Consider the following 20,772-nt stretch of genomic DNA (forward strand, 5'->3'; position numbering starts at 1 on the left):
TATGAGGCCAACATAATAACCCTTATACCAAAACCTGGCAAGGACAACACAAAAAAAGAAAACCACAAACCAATATCTCTAATGAATTACAGAGGCCATAAATCCTAAACAGAATACTAGCAAATCGAATACAACAACACATTAAAAAAATAATTTATCATAATCAAGTGAGGTTCATTCCGGAATCACAAGGATGGTTCAACATACGTAAAACAGTTAACGTAATACACCATATCAACAAAACAAAGAACAAAAACCATATGATCCTATCAACAGGTGCAGAAAAAGCATTCGATAAAATACAACATCATTTTATGTTTAAAACACTGAACAAAAACACTGAACACTTAACATAATAAAGGCCATTTATGAGAAACTATCAGCTAACATCATATTAAATGGCAAAAAACTGAAAACCTTTTCTCTAAAATCAGTAACAAGACAAGACTGCCCACATCTCCAATTTTATTCAACATAGTGCTGGAAGTTCTAGCCAGAGCAATCAGATAAGAGAAAGAAATAAAAGGCATTCATATTGGGAAAGAAGAAATAAAGGTTTCACTTTTTGCAGATGATATGACCCTGTACATTGAAAACCCCAAGGACTCCACAAAAAGACTATTAGAAACAATAAACCAATACAGTAAGGTCACAGGATACTAAATTAATATATAGAAGTCTACTGCCTTCTTATATGCCAACAATGAAACTTCAGAAAATGAACTCCAAAAAATAATCCCTTTTACGGTTGCAACAACAAAAAATTACTTAGGAATAAACATAACAAAGAAGGTAAAGGACCTAGATAATGAAAACTACAAAGCATTGTTAAAGAAAATCAAAAAGGATACAATAAAATGGAAAAGTATTCCTTGTTCTTGGATTGGAAGAATAAATATAGTTAAAATGACCATATTACCCAAAGCAATATACACATTTAATGTAATTCCCATCAAAATTCCAATGTCATTTTTAATTTTTTTTTTAATTTTAATTTTTTATTTTTATTTTATTTATTCATTTTTAGAGAGGGAGAGAGAGAGACAGAGAGAGAGAGGAGAGAGAGACGGGGGGAGGAGCTGGAAGCATCAACTCCCATATGTGCCTTGACCAGGCAAGCCCAGGGTTTCGAACCGGTGACCTCAGCATTTCCAGGTCGACGCTTTATCCACTGCGCCACCACAGGTCAGGCCCCAATGTCATTTTTTAAAGAAATGGAACAAAAAAAATCATCAAGTTTATATGAAACTATAAAAAATCCCAAATAGCCAAAGTAATCCTAAGGGAAAAGAACGAAGCTAGGGGCATTACAATACCTGACTTCATATTATACTACAGAGCCACAATAATCAAAACAGCATGGTATTGGCAGAAAAATAGATACTCAGACCAATGGAACAGAATAGAGAGCCCAGAAATAAAACCACATATATATGGTCAAATCATCTTTGATAGGAGCCAAAAACACACAATGGAAAAAAGAAAGCCTCTTCAATAAATGGTGCTGGGAAAACTGGAGAGCCACATACAAAAAAATGAAATTCAACTACGGTTTGTCTCCTTTTACCGAAATTAATTGAAAATTGATCAAAGACCTAAATATAAGATATGAAACAATAAATTACATAGAAGAAAACATAGGTACTAGACTCATGGACTTTGACCACAAAGAACATTTTATGAATTTGATCCCAAAGGCAAGGGAAGTGAAGGCAAAGATAGATGAATAGGACTACATCAGACTAAGAAGCTTTTGCACAGCCAGAGAAACTGACAACAAAACAGCCAGCCAACTAAATGGGAGATGATATTTTCAAACAACAGCTCAGATAAGGGCCTAATATCAAAACATACAAAGAACTCCCAAAACTCAACGACAAACAAGCAAACAGTCCAATAAAAAAAATGGGAAGAGAACATGAAGAGACACTTCTCCCAGGAAGAAATACAAATCCCAACAGATATATGAAAAAATGCTCATCTTCACTAGCTGTTAGAGAAATACAAATCAAAACTACATGAGTTACCACCTCACACCTGTTAGATTAGCTATTATCAATAAGACAGGTAACAAGTGTTGGAGAGGCTGTGGAGAAAAGGAACCCTCATTCACTGTTGGTGGGAATGTAAAGTAGTACAACCATTATGGAAGAAAGTATGGTGGTTCCTCAAAAAATTAAAAATAGAACTACCATATGACCCAGCAATCCCTCTACTGGGTATATACCCCCAAAACTCAAAAACATCAGTACGTAAAGACACATGCAGCCTCATGTTCATTGCAGCATTTTTCATGGTGGCCAAGACATGGAAACAACCAAAAAGCCCTTCAATAGATGATTGGATAAAGAAGAAGTGGTACATATATACTATGGAATACTACTCAGCTGTAAGAAATGATGACATAGTACCATTTATGACAACATGGATGGACCTTGATAACATACTGAGTGAAATAAGTAAATCAGAAAAAACTATGAACTGTATGATTCCTATGTAGGTGGGACACAAAATTGAGACTCCATGGACATGGATAAGAGTGCAGTGGATATAAGGGGAGGAGAAGGGAGAAGAGGGATGGGGTGATGGAAAGGGGAGGGGCTTAAAGAAAACCAAATAAAAGGTGATGGAGGACAATTTGACTTTGGGTGATGGGTATACAACATAATCAAATGTCAAAATGATCTGGAGATGTTTTCTCTGAATCTATGTATGCTAATTGATCAATATCACCCCATTAAAATTGTCTAAAAAAATTTTTAAATGAATAAAATGCAAGAAGGAAAAATTTTTTTATCTGCATTTTGAAACAATGTATAAAAATAGAGTATTTTCCCCTCAATTATATTGATTATAAAAACAGAACAAACTAAAATTTGAGTAAACATTGTAAGCAAAATACTTGCCTGTTTGTAAATATGTATTATTGTTTTGGACTTAAAAAAATTAGCTCAATAAACTGGATTCCTTCTAAACAACAACAGCAATGAGTGCTGCCCTCCCCCACAAGCTGCCTTTGGCCTTGCCGCCCAGCCGAGCAATGGCAGCTGTGTGGTCCAGCAGCACTGCACCCCCATGTTGCCTAGTCCTCCCCTATTGGAATTCAGGACCCCCTCTTGGTGGGCAGACCTGTTGCCAAGTACTTGCCGAGGTGAAACATAGGAGCTAGGCCTCTTCCAGAGCAGGTAGAGGTAAGACAGACTGTCACAGTGGGAACTCTGAAGAGTCAGCAGTTCAAACTTTGACTCCCATGCTAGGAACACTGCTCCCTGGGAGCAGAATGAGGGGCGTGTTTGTGCTTGTGCGCCTCTACAGAAGGCAGACTGCCTCCTCTGGGTGATCAGCCTCTCCCAGGTTCTCCCAGGTGCCAGGCTCGCCCTAGCACTGCCGTCATGGAGCCCCCAGATCAGTATGGAGTTGCCAAGACCAGGTGGGTGGCGTGTCTACCAGCTCACTGCGAGGCCGATAGACACTCAGCCTATTGTGGGGTTTGCTGAAGGGTTTGGATTGAGTGAAGCTATTGAAAATGTTAATTTACTTGTAATTAGTCAAGAATGACCTTAAAATTAGAGGGTATAGACGTTTTTACCAATAGATTCCTAGTAACATTCATTTGCAGTAAGTTTCTTGGTGCACCTAAAATATTGTTTGCAAATATTGTTTTGTAACTTTTAAAAAATATGTCTATTGGCAAAAATAATCATTTTCAATTTTCAGAAAAGACACAGGGGCTATATTTAGTGACTGAATTGACTTCTAGATTTGACATCTATCACTTAGATGGTTTTAATGAATTTTTTTTAATGAAGTTTATTTTTCATTTTTTTAAGACTTTATTCATTTTAGAGTGGGGGAGAGAGAGAGAGACGGGAGGGAGGAGCAGGAAGCATCATCTCCCATATGTGCCTTGAAAAGGCAAGCCTAGAGTTTTGAACTGGCGACCTCAGTGTTCTAGGTCAATGCTTTATCCCTTGCACCACCACAGGTCAGACCTAGAATAGATGCTGATAGAAACATCTGAGAAGTCAACTTGCAGTTCTCTAGTAGAAAGAAGCCCAGCAGAATTAGAGCTGTTAAACACCATGGTGAAACTCTGCTGTAGCCCAGGTTCCTACTGAGGGCGGGGCCAGGGTGCCAGGAGACCCCAGGCATCTCCCTGGGGCTTGTTCTAGTCCCTTTTCCTCCACAGTGTGAAGCACATCTCCTGTTCCCTGCTCATCCTGCACGCTGAAGATGATCCTGTCGTGCCCTTCCAGCTTGGGAGAAAGGTGGGTGTTGGTGCAGCCCTTGTCGCGGGGGACATCTAACAGGCCCATGTTCAGGCTGGACTGGGCATAGGCAGATGTGCAGGAGGGACCTGTTACTGTCAGAGTAGGGGCAGGGGCCAGACAGCTAATGCCATCCACAAGAGGAAACGTGAAAAATAAGCAAATGTCTCCTGGGTCCCAGCATATGGTCCTGATCTGACAGAGAGACTTGACTGGAGGGTACTCAGCCAAGAGTCCCACCAGTTACTGGCTGGAGGATAGGACTCTTCAATAATGGGGATCCTCCAGCCCCAGTTCTGGAGTCCTAGTCAGTAGTGTTGGCACAAAACCTCTCATTCATTCTCTTGCCTTTGGGATTGGAGTGATGTCAGAGGAGTACCATGTTGCCATGGGGTCTGTGCATTTGCTTTTGCTGAATGTGAATTTGCCAGGAAGCAGGATTAGATTTGTAGATGAACGTGAGGTAGGAGACGGCATTGCCTGGCCATGGCAATGACGGGTAGGGGCTGCCTAGAGGGCCTGATGCTTGGGATACTTCCACCTCAGAATAGGCCCGAGGTACAGGTGGTCTGCTAGTGCCAGGCCTCTCCCCTCCAGTGGGTCCGGGCACAGAACCTGGCCATCGTGGAGGTGGAAGGGAGATGCTGCACCAGGACAGAACTTGAGCCAGTTCATTAACTGGCCTTGACCCAGGCACACAACAAAGTGTGAGGTACCTGACCCATCCCAGTCCCAGGACTGAGCCTGCAGGTCTGCCCCAGGCTCTTAGGCCACCACACCATCCATAGCATGTGACTCTTTCTGTGGTGCTGGCTCACACACTTCACTTAGCTCCCTGAGGAAGGCAAGGGAGGAGGGCAGTCTGAGAAACAGGTGTGGGGACAGATAGGGTCTCAATGGCAGGCTGAGAGACTGAGCCTGGGCCAGGCTCCTGCCAGCACCAGCACCAGCACCCCTGGCCCTGGCCATGGTAAGCTGCAGGGCATCAGTGCGGTTTGAGGGGCTGTGGCTTGCTCTGCAGAGGCAGCAGCCACTGATGGGCCTCTGTTAAAGGGGAGGCCACCAGACCTCCATCTCTGGGCTCTGACCTATCTCTCCCTGCCCAGCTCTACAACATCGCTGCACCATCTCGAAGCTTCCGAGACTTCAAGGTTCAGTTTATCCCTTTCCACTCAGACCTCGGCTACAGGCACAAGTACATCTACAAGAGCCCCGAGCTGCCTCGGATACTGAGGTGAGGTGTTCTCACCAGACGTCCTGGGTGCGGCAGCTCAGGTCAGACGTACCGCAGGTTCATTCACTAAAGCCACCTCCGTAGGGTTCAAGAGGCACCATGATTCTGGAGCCTTTTCTTCCCACAAAGAGGGGCTGAGAGTGTTTATCGCCCCTCTCTCACAGACCGTTCCCATGATGATCTCATGGCACTACAGGTTGTACAGGCCCACACAGACACCCAGCACGGGTGTACCCAGCACAGACCGCCATGTACAGGAGCTCCCCCTCACCACTGTGGGCCAGGCCTTGGTCCCGCCCCACATTCCGGTCAGGTCTTGCCCCGCATACACTGCATATGGGCACTGTGGCCTGGGCCGGCTCCTCCAAACCGTTTGTCCCCAGCTGCTTCCTGGAGGGAGGCTGTGCTGCTGGATGTGTTCACCTTTGTGGGGCCTCTGAACCTGGGGGCGCTCACATCAGCCCTCAGCAGCTTTCATCCATGTGCCCCTCGACTTCACACTTCAGCTCTCTGGCTGCCTTCAGAGTCCCAGAGGCAAAGCTACATCTCTTGAGCAGTTTGCTGTTCCTTGCCGCACAGACCTGGGTTGTGAAGAGGGAACAGTGAGCTGAAAGGGTAGTGTTCTGATATAATTTCTCCCCATCATAAAAGGAGTTACAGAAATTTTAGACCAGACCAGCTGCGAGAACCGAGAACCGCGCGGGGCGGGTATGGGGTTCGGTCTTGGATTTGGCTGACAGTTGTCCTCTGGTCTAGGGAATTCCTGGGGAAGTCGGAACCTGAGCTCCAGCACTGAGCTCACTGCCTGAGGGAGCATGAAGACCTCTGCCTTCCTCCCCATTCCTCTGGCCAACCCAGCACCCTGGAGCCTGCGTGCCAGCGTCTGCGATGCACCCGGAGAGAACTAGAATGCCAGCTCGGGCAGGTGGAAGAGGCCCCAGCAGACTGGTGGCCAGGAGGATGGATCTTTGTGGAAAATGTGAGTGGCAGGCATGTGGCTCTCTCTCCTTGCTGCAACATAACCTAAGCTCTGTTGGAAAGACAGGGACACAGCAGGCTAGCCACCGTCAATCCCACACTTCCTGAATTGGGCATGGAGAAGGGGCAGGAGGCAGGAGGTGTTGGGACCACACTGAGCTTTCCAGCACCACCCCTGAGAATGTGGAGAGACTTTGGTCCTTCTGTCCCTTCCCAGCACACACAGAATGGACTCTGATGGTCCCATTGTCCCCTCCTACCCTGCATACTCCGCTTGCCTTCTCTGGTGTCCTGCCTTCCCAGTCTGGCCCCACCACTCACAGCGGGGGAGGTGCCTATAACCTGCACTTCCTCTGCTTCCTGACCATCCGTCTGCCTAACTGGGCCCTAGACTGAGCATTTATTTAATAAAATCTTGGTGGTGGCCTGTTCGTTGCTTTCTCAGTGCTGTCCCCAGCCCCAGGCCACTCTCAGAGCCTGGCCACATGGATGGAGGGGTGACTAAGTTGGAGGAAGAGGGCCTCTTTTTCTCCCTCCTTCCAGGGAGGGACCTTCTTCAAATGTGGCAGTTGTCATTTTCCTGAAATAGAGGTCTACATAGGTGGCCCTATGCTCATCCAATAAGCATGCTCAGCCTCATGCTTAGCATGCTTATTGGATGTGGCTGTATCAATGGGACGGACACTAGGGTTTCACCACAGACCCTTGCTAAGCCCCTGACTGCTGAAAGGATAGGTTCCTGAGTGCAGGGGCTTGAATTCTGGCCATGAGCATCACCTGCTTAACTGGTGGTGCCTCTTGTGTTGTTCGGCTTTTTATCAAACCAGCTTCTCCCCTCCCCTGGCACCTGTGACAGAATGGTGCCCTGAGCTGCCTTCATGGGGGTCTTTTCTGCCACTGCAGTTCAGATACAAATGTGTATCCCAACTCAGAGGATATACGTCCACCTGGGACTGCAGCCTCTCCTGATGGTCTGAAGGTTTTGGAACTACGCAGTCCTAGCAGCTCAGAAATTATCACCTGCCTGGCTGTTCTCCAAGGCATAATGGCCAGTGTTAGCATCTGGGGCTTACTGGGGGCCCAGAGGCCAAAGCAGGTTACACTCCTTTCTGCGGCACCGTAGAGCTGCCTGTGGCAATTGTCACATCTAGAAAACTGCAGGCCTTTCTTAAACTGGGGTTGAAATGTGGACACCCTAAAGTCAGTGTGTATTTCAGATGTGAGCACTTTCTGTAAGACACAGACACAGCTGTCCCAGGCTGCACATCTATCAGAGATGGGACACTCGGGTCACCCAGCCCAGTGGCGACCTTGTGTCACAGGCTCTAAGGACCACCAAAACACAATGTGCCCCCAGGCTGGGCCACTCCTTCCTTAGCATGTTCTGGCTTTGTCACCGAGGCTCAAAGTCAAGTTCTCAGCCAAGAAAATGGGTGGGATCTGCTCTTATTGTCTCAGACCTGCCTGGGCTCTTCATTATTTTTTTTTAAACTTTTTGTGATAGCTGCTTCAGATCCTTTGGGGGATGGGGGAGGATGAGACAGGATACAAAGTAGAAACACAGGCTACTAGTGTTTGTGTAGGTGCTGGGCAGGCTGGCTGAAGATGAAGAAGGAGCGGTGTGCGGGCAGCTGCTGGGCTGTTGTCTCAATCAGGTGCAAAGGGCCCAAGCAGCTAAGCTTAAGCTGTGGGTTAAGGACCGACCCTTGGGCTATAAAATCAATGGTCAGGACTAGTCCTTAGGAAACAGGAATAGATGGCGATGTGTATAGCTGTAAACCAGTTCCATGCATGCGTCCTGGGAGGCACAAGACAGGGATGGAGGGCGTGCATCCCCAGGGAACAGCTCACCCCACCCTAGGAGAGCTCACAATGTCACTGCCCCCAGTAGGGGTCCACTCCACTCCAGGGCCCCACAGTTCTCAGGGTCTTTGGGTAACATTGAGCCCCAAGTTCATGTCCCTCCTTGGTTTTGACTCATCTTGCAACTAGACAATTTTGGGGGAAATATTTTGGTCCCCAGGGCATTCTACCTCCCAGGACCAGGAGTGGGTGGCAGAAGACAGGTAAGAAATAAGCCAGTACAGTTCATAGCAAAGATGCCAGTGCCAGAGACTAGTTTACCAAGTGACTTCTTTGAGGACACATATAGTTCTAAGTCTCACAACAGCTGGGGTGAGAGAACCTTCTGCCTTTAACCCCAGAATAATGGGCTGTAAGTTAGTCTAGTGCCTTGTTGGAGGGAGTGAGCCAGCCATAGGCTGGCAGGTAATGGAATGCAGAAACCAGGTCAACTAAGCATGGCAGGAAGGTTTAATCAGTTTCTCAAACACGAGACAATAACAGCAAGTCGTACTGTGGTGATCACACACAGCCTAAGGGACAGGGCAACAGAGGGTGTTGGCAGTACGACCAGATGCCAGTGGCTCTGATGAAGCGTGTACTTGAGCAAGCCCACCATGACCTGGTTCTGCAAGCAGTCAGGACCCAGGGCGAGCGGAACCTTTGAAGCCCAGACCAGCACACAAGAAAGGGGGCTTCCATCCAGCGTTGCCAACAGCCCACAGGGTAGGTACTTCCTGCTCCCAGCTCTCTCCTCTGGGCAGCTGAGGTGCTCTCCTGCCCTTCCTGGGACCAGCCTGCTACCTGGGCAGAGGGGAAAGTGGGTGGCCCTCTGGGCTCACTTGGTCCTTTGTCAGACCAGGTCCTCACACTGGTGGAAAAGGAGGAAGACAGACCAGCCTTGTGTGTAAGACAGGAAGTGCACCCTCCAGGACGGAAGGGGCAGATCTGTAGCAGGGACCAGGCATCCTGCCGCCCTCAGCAGAGGCAGCAACCCGTGGCTGGGCGAGTACATCCCAGAATCACCTCTGCTGACACGAAACTTCAAAACTGCAATTTTTAGTTACTAAAACAAGAACAGGCTTCAGTTAGTTTCATTTCCTTGAGAAGTTACTTTAAAAAAAAAAAAAAAAAAAAGCAAAACCAAGTTAACTGCATCAGCCAGCCTTATCCTAACCAAGTCCCCCTCGATGCCGGACACAGGTATCTTCCTCGACATCATCCTTAGTCATCCTGACGCCCCTTTTATCTGATCCTTCTGGAAGCTCTGGGCCACAGCAACCACAGGGCAGCTGTAAAGATGGCTTGGAGCACTGGACCTTCACAACATGGCCAGGAGGCAGAGCTGGGTCAGCACTGGTTGGCCAGCCTAGGTGCTGCAGAAACATACTTCAGGCTTCGCCATGAGCACTTGCCCAGACCCCAGAATACAGATGCTCAGAACTTCAAGCAAGCTCACAGCAAGGTGTGTGAAAGGTCACAGAGAAGCCCAGTAGGTGGCTTCACCTTTCCCACCTCTGGGTGGGAGGGCCGAAGGGGCAGGTGGATTGAAGCTGTGGGACCAGTGCTATGAGTTCCGCTTTCCTGCCAGAAACCAGGCAGCATCTCACACTTAGCACCTTTGCTTTCTTGTTCATCCAACCCCCCAACCCAAGCCACCCCTCTGATCCCCCTTAAAACATGGGACTGAAAAAAGCAGAGACTGACTGCTGGCTCAGTGCTTGGAAAACGGCATGAAGTGTCAACAAAACAAAAGCTCGCTGGTCCCCACTGTGCTAGCACCTAGTCCCTGGGGACGTTGGGGGCGGGATCTGTAGGTCAGAGGGCTCATGCCCCAGACGTCCCGGCATATCTGTGATGGTCCAGTCACTGGAGAGCTTGCCCGAGCAGACAGTGTTCCTGATGACCTTGGTCTACTCTCTGGGCTTCTGTAGAGAGAAACCGGTGATGAGTCATCTCAGCACAAGAACCCACTCTTCCAGAGCTTTAGATGTTCTCAGGTGAGCTGTTCGCTCTCACCTGGACAGATAGATGCGAGATGAGAAAATGACAATCATAGCTCAGGAAAGAGCAGCCCAAACCAGAAAAGCTACCAAATAACTGGATATAAGGGGCCAGGAGCCGGAAAAGGCTTTGGCCCTTGAAATGCTCTACATCACACTAGGGCCCAGCCTACACAACAAAAACAGAAATACCACCATGTGAGTGAGTGTCACCAGGGGGATCCAATTCCCAGGGGGAAATGGTCAGGTGGCCCGGCATAGCTGTCCCTACCAGCTTGGATCTGAGAGCCTTACCTGGTACAGCTGGTCCATGTGGGCCTGGCATGCCACATATGCTTCATAATCTGCAAACACCTTGAACCTGGAACAGGAGACAGGAGATGACGAAACCAGCCACCAGGCCATGGCTATCTGTGTCCTCATGCTCTGGAGTCCACCTGGCCATAGGGGCTACTCTGTGAGCAACACTTCTGTCCTGGGGACACTATTCTTGAAAACCTTATTTTAATGCAGTGTTCCTTTAAATTGGTGTTTATAATGCACCTTCCCTATGCACATCAGTCAGAGCTGCACAGCTGAAAGGTTTCTTCCTGTTCCCCTCCCAGGGGAAGGGCACAGGCTCTGTCACCATCCTCAGGTCTAACTGGGAATATGGCACCATCCATGGTGCCCATAGTGATGAACTTCATGTTGCCCGTACCTGAGGCCTCAGTGCCTGCGGTGGAGACCTGCTGCGATAGATCAGCAGCAGGGATCACTGAGGAAGGGAGCAGAAGAAGGTATGTCAGCCAACTCACAGCATGAGCCATGGAAGTGCAAGAAACATCCTGCTCTCTTGTTCCAACCCAATGCTGGCACTCCAGAACAAGACAGAGTCTTTGGGCACCCCTGCAGGTGGCCAAGGCTGGGCACTGCCCACCCCACCTGTAAGGGCTCCCCTTCTTGACCCAGGGCAGCCTGAGGCAGAGGGTCCAAGAGGGGATATCTGAGGAGAAGTTTCAAAGATGGCAAAGGACCTCTGCTCTGAAACCACCTTCGAGGCACCGGAACCCAACCAAAACTTGTTGGGGTGAGGACCCTGGTCCTGACCTGTTGGTGTGAGCACTCCCTTTTATCCCTAAACAACTGTTGTCTTATTCAAAAGTTCGCAAGTCTCATTAGATCACTTGAAGATGAATCTGGACTCTTATGGAACCAGATTAAAGAAGAGTGTGTGGGGGGACCTTCTCCTGTTCACACTCTGCTGTACGCAGACTGGGCCCTGCGGCTTCTCCCTAGCGTGGCTTCCTTGTGCCTCCCCTGTCCCACCTGCCTTAGCATCCCTGTCCCCACATCCTCAGCTCATCTGTGAATCTGACACTTCCCTACCCCAATGACTGGTACTCAAGCCCATCTTCAAGGTCAAGCCCAGGTGTTAGCATAGTGACACAGGTGTCTTGCCCCCATGCAGATCCTCCCCACAGGCAGATAACACAGTAAATATATTGCCAGAGTAAGGCTAAGAGCTGGAGGAGAATATGGGGACCCTGATCTCATCATGTCTGAGGCCCCAGACTGGGTACCCCTAAAGTATGTTCTATTTTTTTTTTTTTTTGTATTTTTCCAAAGTGAGAAGAGGGGGAGAGGCAGACAGACAGACTTCTGCATGTGCCCGACTGGGATCCACCCTGCATGCCCACCAGGGGGTGTTGCTCCGCTGCAATCAGAGCCATTCTAGCATGGGAGGTGGAGGCCCTGGAGCTATCCTCAGTGCCCGGGCCAACTTTGCTCCAGTGGAGCCTCGGCTGTGGGAGGAGAAGGGAGAGAGAGAGAGGAAGGAGAGGGGGAGGGGTGGAGAAGCAGATGGGCGCTTCTCCTGTGTGCCCTGGCCGGGAATCGAACCTGGGACTTCCACACACTGGGCTTATGCTCTACCACTGAGCCAACCGGCCAGGGCCAACCCCAAGGTATGTTCTAAAAAATGTTCAGGAGCCAACCCCAAATAATAGTTGGGGTGTATGTGTGGGCAGAGGTTCCAGGCAGCAAACAGCCATAAAAGATATTAGAAGCTCAGTGAAGGATGAACCACAACACCAACTGAACCACACATGGTCCATGGCAATGGGGACCACAGGGATGTTTCTGATGAGCCAGCTGAGACGGCAGGAGGGAGAGCCCATCAGATTGTGTGTCTTTACCCCAACAAAGCCCAGGAAACAGCAAGGGGTCTGTCTAAACCACGGAGGTGCCTGCTACTCAGCACCAGAATGCCAGGCTTGGTGTTGCTCCATTTGCTTGGGCAGATACTTTCCTGCCAGTCTCTAGAGCAGCCAGTTAGAAAGGCCCATCCAAATCAGAACAGCCATGTGCCGGCGCACAGTCGGCTGTAGGACATTCTTCAGTCCCTCCTCCAGAGGGCAGCACACACCCGGAGCAAGGCTTCCCAGGACCTCTAGGTGGAGCAGCCCAGGCTGAACTCTTCAATCAATAGAGCCGGGCGGGATGTCAGGCCCAAGCCACCCTCAGAATACCGAAGAGGCTGGTGCTGGCCCAGATGGGAAGCAGGCAATGCTCTTGAGTGAACAGGTGGTAATGAGCAGAAGCATCCTGTGAAGGTGAGGGAGGGGGAGTCCAAACAGAAGCACATCTGCAAGCATGAGCAAGCCCAGCAGCAGAATGGCAAAGCTGAGGCGCCTCAGAAGCAGGAAGGGGGAGGCACAATGAGGTCAGGGCAGAAGCAAGAAAGGACAGAGACAAAGAATGTCCAAGGTGGAGAGTAATTCTCCCCACTTGAGGATGGACAGAGAGCCCCCCAAAGCCGTTCAATGCTAGATTGAAGACCCCCTTTGGCGGGGGAGCCTGGCATCCAGGGCAGAGTTAACCCCTGACCAGCACTGGCCACCCACACGGCGCCCAAACAGGGGCAGGCTTTCCAGTCTAACACGGCCTCCCCAGGGTTAACGTTTCCAGCCAAGGACACTCGGTAGTTCCCTAGGAAGATCACTGTGAGCCTATCGCCCACAATGGGATCGTGGTTGACAACATCACCGATGGACGTGACATCACCAGCTTGATGATCGTTTTGGCCACGTGGTAACCAGGGGCTGCCTGGAAAGAGGAAGTGTAAGCATGAACACACATGTGCTTGGGGCCAGTATGGTTGCTGGTTGTGGAGCCTGGTGCTGGACACACTGAATTTAGACCAGCTGAGCGGCACCCCTGTGTCCGGGAAGGGTGGCTCTCCAGAGGGGCTGAGGCCTGCGTGTCCTCCACTCAGTCTGGCACACAGGACTCACGACAGATGGACCTGCAACCCTACTGGGTGTGGCGCCCCACCTGCTCTCCCTGGTCTTTGATTGTGTCTCACGACAGCCCCTCACCTTTGTGTAGAAATAGGTCCGCCTCAAACTTGTTTTCTGATTCTAGTCAGTTTTCAGATACGAAGAGATAAAAGGAACAGGACTGTCAGAACTAACTACCAGCTTACAGGAAATACAGAGAACTAAAGGACATACTGAAATATAGCAGAGCCACGCAGTCAGAAGAAGCAAGCTGGGGAAGACACACTGCCCAATTTCTAGTACAAAAGTGACTGCAGGAAGAAAAAGAGAAAGACATGAAGGAGATCTACAGATGAACAGATTTAAAAGGCAGCCATGCTAGGCCCTGATGAAAACTGCTCAAGATATTTGTACCTTTAACATCTGGATGTGACAATGGTCTTGTGTGGTGCTGCCTGCACTGTGGTGCAGGGAAATGCCACCGTGAGCACGCATGCAGTGCTGAAGGTTAGCGTGTTCTAGCATCTGTGGTTTACCGTGGAACAGTCTGGCACAAGTCCAGCTCTACAAATGTTCTACAGTTTCTCTCTAGGTCAAAATTTTTACTAATTAGAATCTTTATAACCATTTGAAAGTCCCTATCTTTAAGATATGTATATTGAAATGCTGGCAAATAAAACACCATGATGTCTACAATGAACTTTAGAAGCCGCAGGAGTTGAGGGGAGTGGGCAGAGACCAGAGAAGGTGAGTGTGGCTGCTGTTTGAAGCCAGTGGGCTCACCCGAGGGCTTGCGCCTCCTGTCCACGGTGTGTGTGCTGCAGTCTGAGGACAGGACGGAGCTCGGCCCCGCCCCGCGGCTCCCACAGCCAAGCTGTGCCCGGAGCTCCTCACACTCCCCGATGACACCAGGCAGCTGGGGAAAAGTGGCAGAGGGTGGGCCCGAGAGCACAGTGATGAGACCTGTCAATGCCTAATGGTGATACAACAGACTCCACAATGCTGTGTCCAAAGCAAGTGGCGCAGTAAATAAAATGAAATAAAGCCAGATGGAGCTCAGAGCAGGTTCCAGCCTGGTGGATGAAGGAGCCTGTGGCCTGCACCCTCTCATCATGAGTATGTGCGGGGGGCAGGGTGTGCAAGCTGGGGCCCGAAGTCAGGTCCAGAGTGGAAGGGCGGCAGTTATGCAGAGAAAGGGTACCGCCCCATCAGATGAAGAGGCCAGCAAGCTGACTGGGGCCCCCTTGAGGCAGGGGACTCCCCAATCCAAAGTGCTGGGCAGGCAGGGGTCCCACCCAGCTCCCTCCTTTGCTGAACTGATGAAGACTGAACCAATTTGACTCACCTGGGGGCAGATACCGTCTGGTGTGTGTGCAGGCTGGCTCCAAGCCATCCTCAGCATCCAGCCCAAATGGGAAGCTGGTGCCCATGTCAGGACCCCATGGCACTGCTGAGAAATGTGGTGGTTTGTGCATTCTTGCCAAACACCAAGCAAATAGGATATCACCTCAACTTACCCCCGATTATGACAGTCCTGGGTCAAAAACCTTGGCAGGGTCCTTTTTATTCCTCACAAGAGGTTCAGGTGAGTCGTGATGCCCAGTGTCCTCAGAAGTGAACCCAACACAGGCGGTAGGGCATGGCCACTGGGCCCCACACACCCACCATGAACCCCACTGAGAGAAGAGGAATGAGGCCTCTAGATCCTGCACTGGTGTCCCAGGGGAAGGAGGGTAGCCAGCAAAGGGAAGACTCTCCCAAAGGCCCACAGGAAAAGCTGCACCTGTTTCCAGAACAGCCCAACACCGGAGCCTGGTTTGGGTCTGTTGACCAGTATTCCAGGCCCTTGGACATGACTGGCAATCAATAAAGAGATGACCTCAGGATTGTGGTAATGATGCTGTCAGCCCTCAAGAGGTGTCAGGTAAGACCCCAAGCCTGCCCCTCTCCTCCTGAAGCTCTCCTGCACGGCGCTGGATGGGGGATCAGCACTGGCGGCTCACCTTCAACCCCAGCTAACTGCGTGTCCTTGCCAGGGCACCAGTTTTCAATGTCGGGCGCAGGGGGGGGGGGGGTTCCTGCACAGGCATGAGAGGCAGCCCTAGATAGCATTCACGAGAGAACTGGGGAGGAGCCATAGCAAAATAGAGCTGTGGCTGATCTGTACCATGTGACTGCATGTGCTGGTAGGAACATGACTATCTCTAACTTCCAAATCTTCCCACTTCCAGAAATTAGCCAGAATAACTGGAGTATAGAAAAAAAAAAAAAAAAACACAAACTAGACTTTCACCAATACTAGGAAAGGGGTAAAACATGTGAACTCCAGACCATTGAGACAGTTCTGTCAGGTCAAGGGTCTCGAGACCTGGCCTCCGCAGACGGGCCTTGAGCCAGGGACACGGGCAGAGAGCCCTGGGAGGCCAGGCAGGCTGACCTCAGCAGAACCTCTCCCGTAGGGAAACCTCGAAGGGGCCTCATATGCTGTGGACAGGGGCCCACAGGGTGGGAACTGTGACAGTCAGGTCAGGGGGCCTCCTGAGCCAGCAGAACTCGGAAGAGATGGAGGAGCTGCAGCTGCAGAAGGAAGCCCGAAGCTGCCCCGAGCTCACCCAGCTCCCACTGGGCACCCCGAGCAGTGCAGCTCACTCAGGGGCAGAGCTTCCCTCAGACAAGGGGAAATGGGAAAATGGACAAAACTCCGTGACAATCTCCAACCTGTGATGACCGTCAACATGGAAAGGGGACCACAGAGCCAAGCTGCAAGACCTCAGGAAAGGGCAGGCCAGTGAGAACTGGCAAGAGTGCCACAGGGAGGCGCAGCCTGACCACGGATGCCGGGAGGGAGAGGAGGCTCGCAGGCAGCCCAGTGCGCATGCGCGCGCGCACTCACGCACACGCACACACAGAGGAGGGAAACACAAAGAACAAAGGACCCCCCAGAAAAGGAAGACCTTCAGAAATGTTCAGAGAAATCAACAGGCAGGAAGCCAGACATCGAAGAAACCGCCCCACACACCTAGCTGGAATCCCAGGAGAAGAAAACCACCACTGGCACCAAGAAAGGTTTTAAATACACTTCAAGAAAACTTCCCAGAAATAATGCAAGATAGCAAGTGATATATTCTAAGAGCAGCCTGGGCATCAGGGAAACTGAGCTATAGGACCAGCACCCAGACACGCGCAGGACAATTATCACCAGAACCCACCCTCTCGACAGAGCAGCATAGGGATCTAAAAGATGCTCAGCAAGAGAAGTGAGCCAGGAGTGTCACCTTCCAGCTGTCCTTCGTGCTGAAACAACAAGCAAGACCTTGGGGAGCGCAGCTCACGGGAGCGGCGCTGTGAGCCGGAGGGAGAAGCAGGCAGGACAGCTCTAGAGAAGGACGGGGGTATGAAATGTGCTCGTCTGCAGACTAAGACAAAATCCAGGCAGGGTGAGGACGGCAGAGCGCCAGTGCTGTGTGCTGTGACCGTGGAGGAAGCACGTGCACACGCATGCACACATGTGCACAGGGGGGTGCATGAGGAGGAATGAGCACAAGCCCCTGACTGCTGCAGCAGCACAGCTGGGGACCACAGGTGTCACCAACAGTGGCAAGCCCAGCAGGAAAGGCACACAGTGGAGGTACAAAGGCACACACCAGAAGAGGTGACAGATTGCTGACTATAGGTGGGGTTACAGGGGGAGGAAGAAAGGGTTACCCAGTGACTTCTCTGCTGCTCGTAAATTGGGTTCCAGGAGGGGACCCAAGGACACCCCTGAGGAAATGACAAATAAAATGCAGAAAATCATGACTGCAAAAGAAAACAAGGCAAATAAAACAGAACAAGCTCTCCATGAATGATGATTTCTGGCCAGGGAAGCATGTGGTAAAGTACCGCCTCGGCCACACCCAGGAGGGTCCTCGCCAGCAGCCTTCTCCGAAGGTTTGGGGTCAGAAATCTCAGAAGCACTGAAGCCTAAGCGTCTCTCCTGTCACTCACGCGTCTCCCAGGAACGGCCCCTCCACCTGACTGAGGCTTCCTTACTGGTAACAGGAACTCTAATGTTCTTGAGACAAGCTTTCTACCTTGAAGAGTATTTGTGGTTTCTTTGGTTTTCAAAATTAATATTCACTTTATTATAGCACAAAATTTAAAAAACTCAGTTATTCCTTAAGGTTTTATTATCATATTTATAAACCTAGCAAATATTCATATTTACTTTTAGGGGATCTTTTATTCCTATTTCCTCATATTTAAATGCAGCTTAAATAATTTATGGCACATAAAGTATATATACATATAAATTTAATATATACTATTTTGTTTTCTATAACTTAAATGTCTCTAATAAGTAAAATCTTTCTAAATCTGTAAGTCTAATAAAGATAATAACTAAATTTATTTTTAAATATTTTTTATTGCCCTGGCTGGTTGACTCAGTGGATAGTGTTGGCCCAGAGTATGGACGTCCCAGATTTGATCCCTGGTCAGGGCACACCAAGAGGAGCGACCATTTGCTTTTCTTCCCTTCCCTCTCCCCATTCTCTCTCTCTTCCCCTCCAGTGGCCAGTGGCTTGATTGATTCAAGCATCAGCCTCAGGTGCTAAGGATAGCTCGGTTGATTTGAGCATTGGCCACAGACCAGGGTGGGGGTGGGGGATGCTAGGTGGATCCCGGCTAAGGTGCATGAGGGAGTCTATCTCCCCTTCTCTAACTTAAAAGAAAAAAAATATATAGTAATTTTAGGGAAAAAAATATCAACTTGTTGTTCCACTTACTGCTGCATTTATTAGTTGATTTCTTTATGTGCCTTGGCCAGGGATCGAATCTGCAACCTTGGCGTATCAGGACAATGCTTTAACCAACTAAGCTACTGGCCAGGGTGATAATAACTAAATTTAAAATAAAAGCTGACGCCTGACCAGGCGGTGGCGCAGTGCATAGAGCGTCAGACTGGGATGTGGAGCACCCAGGTTCGAGAACCCGAGGTCACCAGCTTGAGTGTGAGCTCATCTGGTTTGAGCAAGGCTCACCAGCTTGAGCCCAAGGTCCCTGGCTCGAGCTCGAGCAAGGGGTCACTCGGTCAGCTGTAGCCGCCCCCCCCCCCCCCATCAAGGCACATATGAGAAATCAATCAATGAACAACTAAGGAACTGCAATGAAGAATTGATGTTTCTCATCTCTCTCCCTTCCTGTCTGTCTGTCCCTATCTGTCCCTCTCTCTGATTCTCTCTGTCTCTCCCACAAAATAAATATATAAATAAATAAAAGCTGACGTGAACATGAAGCCTAGCCTTTGACCCCCATGGAGCTCCCACACTGGCCTGGCACTGACCCATGGCCCTCCTGAGGCACTGAGCTCTGCCGGCCTCTCACACCTCGGGCCTGCACCCAAATCAGACTGGAGACAGAACTTGCCTTTCATTCCTTTGTAACTACTTTGACACTGAGCACTCAAACATAAAACTATTGCTTAAAATGAGTGTGCGATGTCACACACAGCCCCCTCGCTGCCCAATTGCATGAGAAAAGGCCCAGGCCCCAGGACAAGCTAGTGAGCAAGCGTGAGCCGCACTCATGGTTGTACAGGGTGACGATGTGCAGACAGTTCAGCAGCTGCCGCTTGCGCTCACGGGTCCTTTTCCCATGCACGTCAAACATGGAGGGGTTGACTCTGACCTTGTACTCCTTCTCCAGGAAGGCAGAGAACTTCAGCTTGTTTTCCTGGTAGAACAAAGGGGTTGGAGGTTTGCACGGTTCACAGGAACGAAGCCCACTAGCTCCCCAGACCCCAACCGATGCCCGGCTTCCTGCCTGGGCTGGAAGGGTCTTGGCCCCTGTCAGAAACATGGCACAGGGGCTGCCAGTCCTCTGCTGCGGCCCCAGGGGAGGGGCGTGAAGCCTGAAGACCAGTGTGGAGGGACTAAGCAGGGGTCGGGAACTGTTTTGGCTGAGAGAGCCATGTATGCCACACATTTTAAAATGTAATTCCATGAGAGCCATACAATGACCCGTGTACATTACGCATTATCCAATAAAAATTTGGTGGTGTCCCAGAGGACAGCTGTGATTGGCTCCAGCCACCCACAACCATGAACATGAGAGGTAGGAAATGAATGTATTATAATACATGAGAATGTTTTATATTTTTACGTTATTATTATTTTTTTAATTAAAGATTTGTCTGCGAGCCAGATGCAGCCATCAGAAGAGCCACATCTGGCTCGCGAGCCATAGGTTCCCAGCCCCTGGAGTAAAGGGTAGCTGCCATGTGAGAAAAAGCGGGGCAGGGAGCATGATCCTGAAAGTGAACACACCACTAATGGCAGAAATAAATGGGAAACCAGACCAAAAAGCAAACCTGGAGAAAAGCCAAGGATAAGAAAAGCAGAATACAGGGAAACCAGTGAGTGTGGCATAAAAAGAGACAGATGGGGGCTGTCAGGGAGAGAGGAGGCAGGGGTGAGACTTTAAAATGAGGGGCTATTTCTGGGCACAGCACAGAGGCATGCAGGGAGCACGTGGTGTCTTGGGGTCAGTCCTCATTTTGCACCAGGCTGCCGGTGTGGTCTAACCCGTCTAGGCAAGCCTGGCCGCTGGGGCGCGTATGTGGGAGAGGCGCGGGCAGACGGGTCTGAACGGGCTTTCTGAGCGCTTCCCTCTGCACAAGCTTTCCCTGCAGAACTCTGGGGAAGGTGTGCTCAGGGCTGCCCCGGGGCTGCACTCACCCGCCCGTCCACCTGTCTGCGGCGTGACCGTGAGCGGAGGTCACGTGAGTTGGGTCCTCACCTGAAAAGCTGAGTGGACAGAAGGGACCCTGCCTCTGGGCTCCCGACACAGAACAGGCAGGACACTGCCCCACACGAGGTCCGAGGCAGCAGGGCCAGCCGCATGCGGGCCCACCTGCTTGCCCTTGGCCACGTCCCTGGTGAGCCCCTCATCACTGACCAAGGGGACGAGCTTCTTCCGTTGGCTCAGGTCGGTCAGGAAACCCTCCCCGATTTTCTGGAGAATTGAGAGACAGATGGTTTCCCTCATTTTGAGACCTGTTCTCCTGTTTTGTTGCCCGTGCCTGTTTCCTGGCTCCCTCCCACCTTTCAGATCCCAGGTCTGTGGTCCCAGCCCAGTCTGAGTGTCCTCACTGCAGGGCCCCACCAGGCGCTGCCCCCACAGCTGCCAGCTGTGTCCTTGAGTCCAAG

General features: G+C 50.2%; 1 protein-coding gene across 1 annotated transcript in view; it reads left to right on the forward strand.

Moving 5' to 3' along the window:
- Positions 1 to 6,911, forward strand: part of ABHD12 (abhydrolase domain containing 12, lysophospholipase) — an 85,632-nt gene extending 78,721 nt beyond the window's left edge. The window contains exons 11-13 of the mRNA XM_066237911.1: positions 4,190 to 4,268; positions 5,375 to 5,502; positions 6,259 to 6,911. Coding sequence (XP_066094008.1) covers positions 4,190 to 4,268; positions 5,375 to 5,502; positions 6,259 to 6,298 — 247 coding nt within the window. The 3' untranslated portion in view covers positions 6,299 to 6,911. The remainder of the gene's footprint in view (positions 1 to 4,189; positions 4,269 to 5,374; positions 5,503 to 6,258) is intronic.
- The last annotated feature ends 13,861 nt before the right edge of the window (positions 6,912 to 20,772 follow it).

Source organism: Saccopteryx bilineata, chromosome 6 (assembly GCF_036850765.1).
Source record: "Saccopteryx bilineata isolate mSacBil1 chromosome 6, mSacBil1_pri_phased_curated, whole genome shotgun sequence".
In the NCBI taxonomy this organism is placed as follows: Eukaryota; Metazoa; Chordata; class Mammalia; order Chiroptera; family Emballonuridae; genus Saccopteryx; species Saccopteryx bilineata.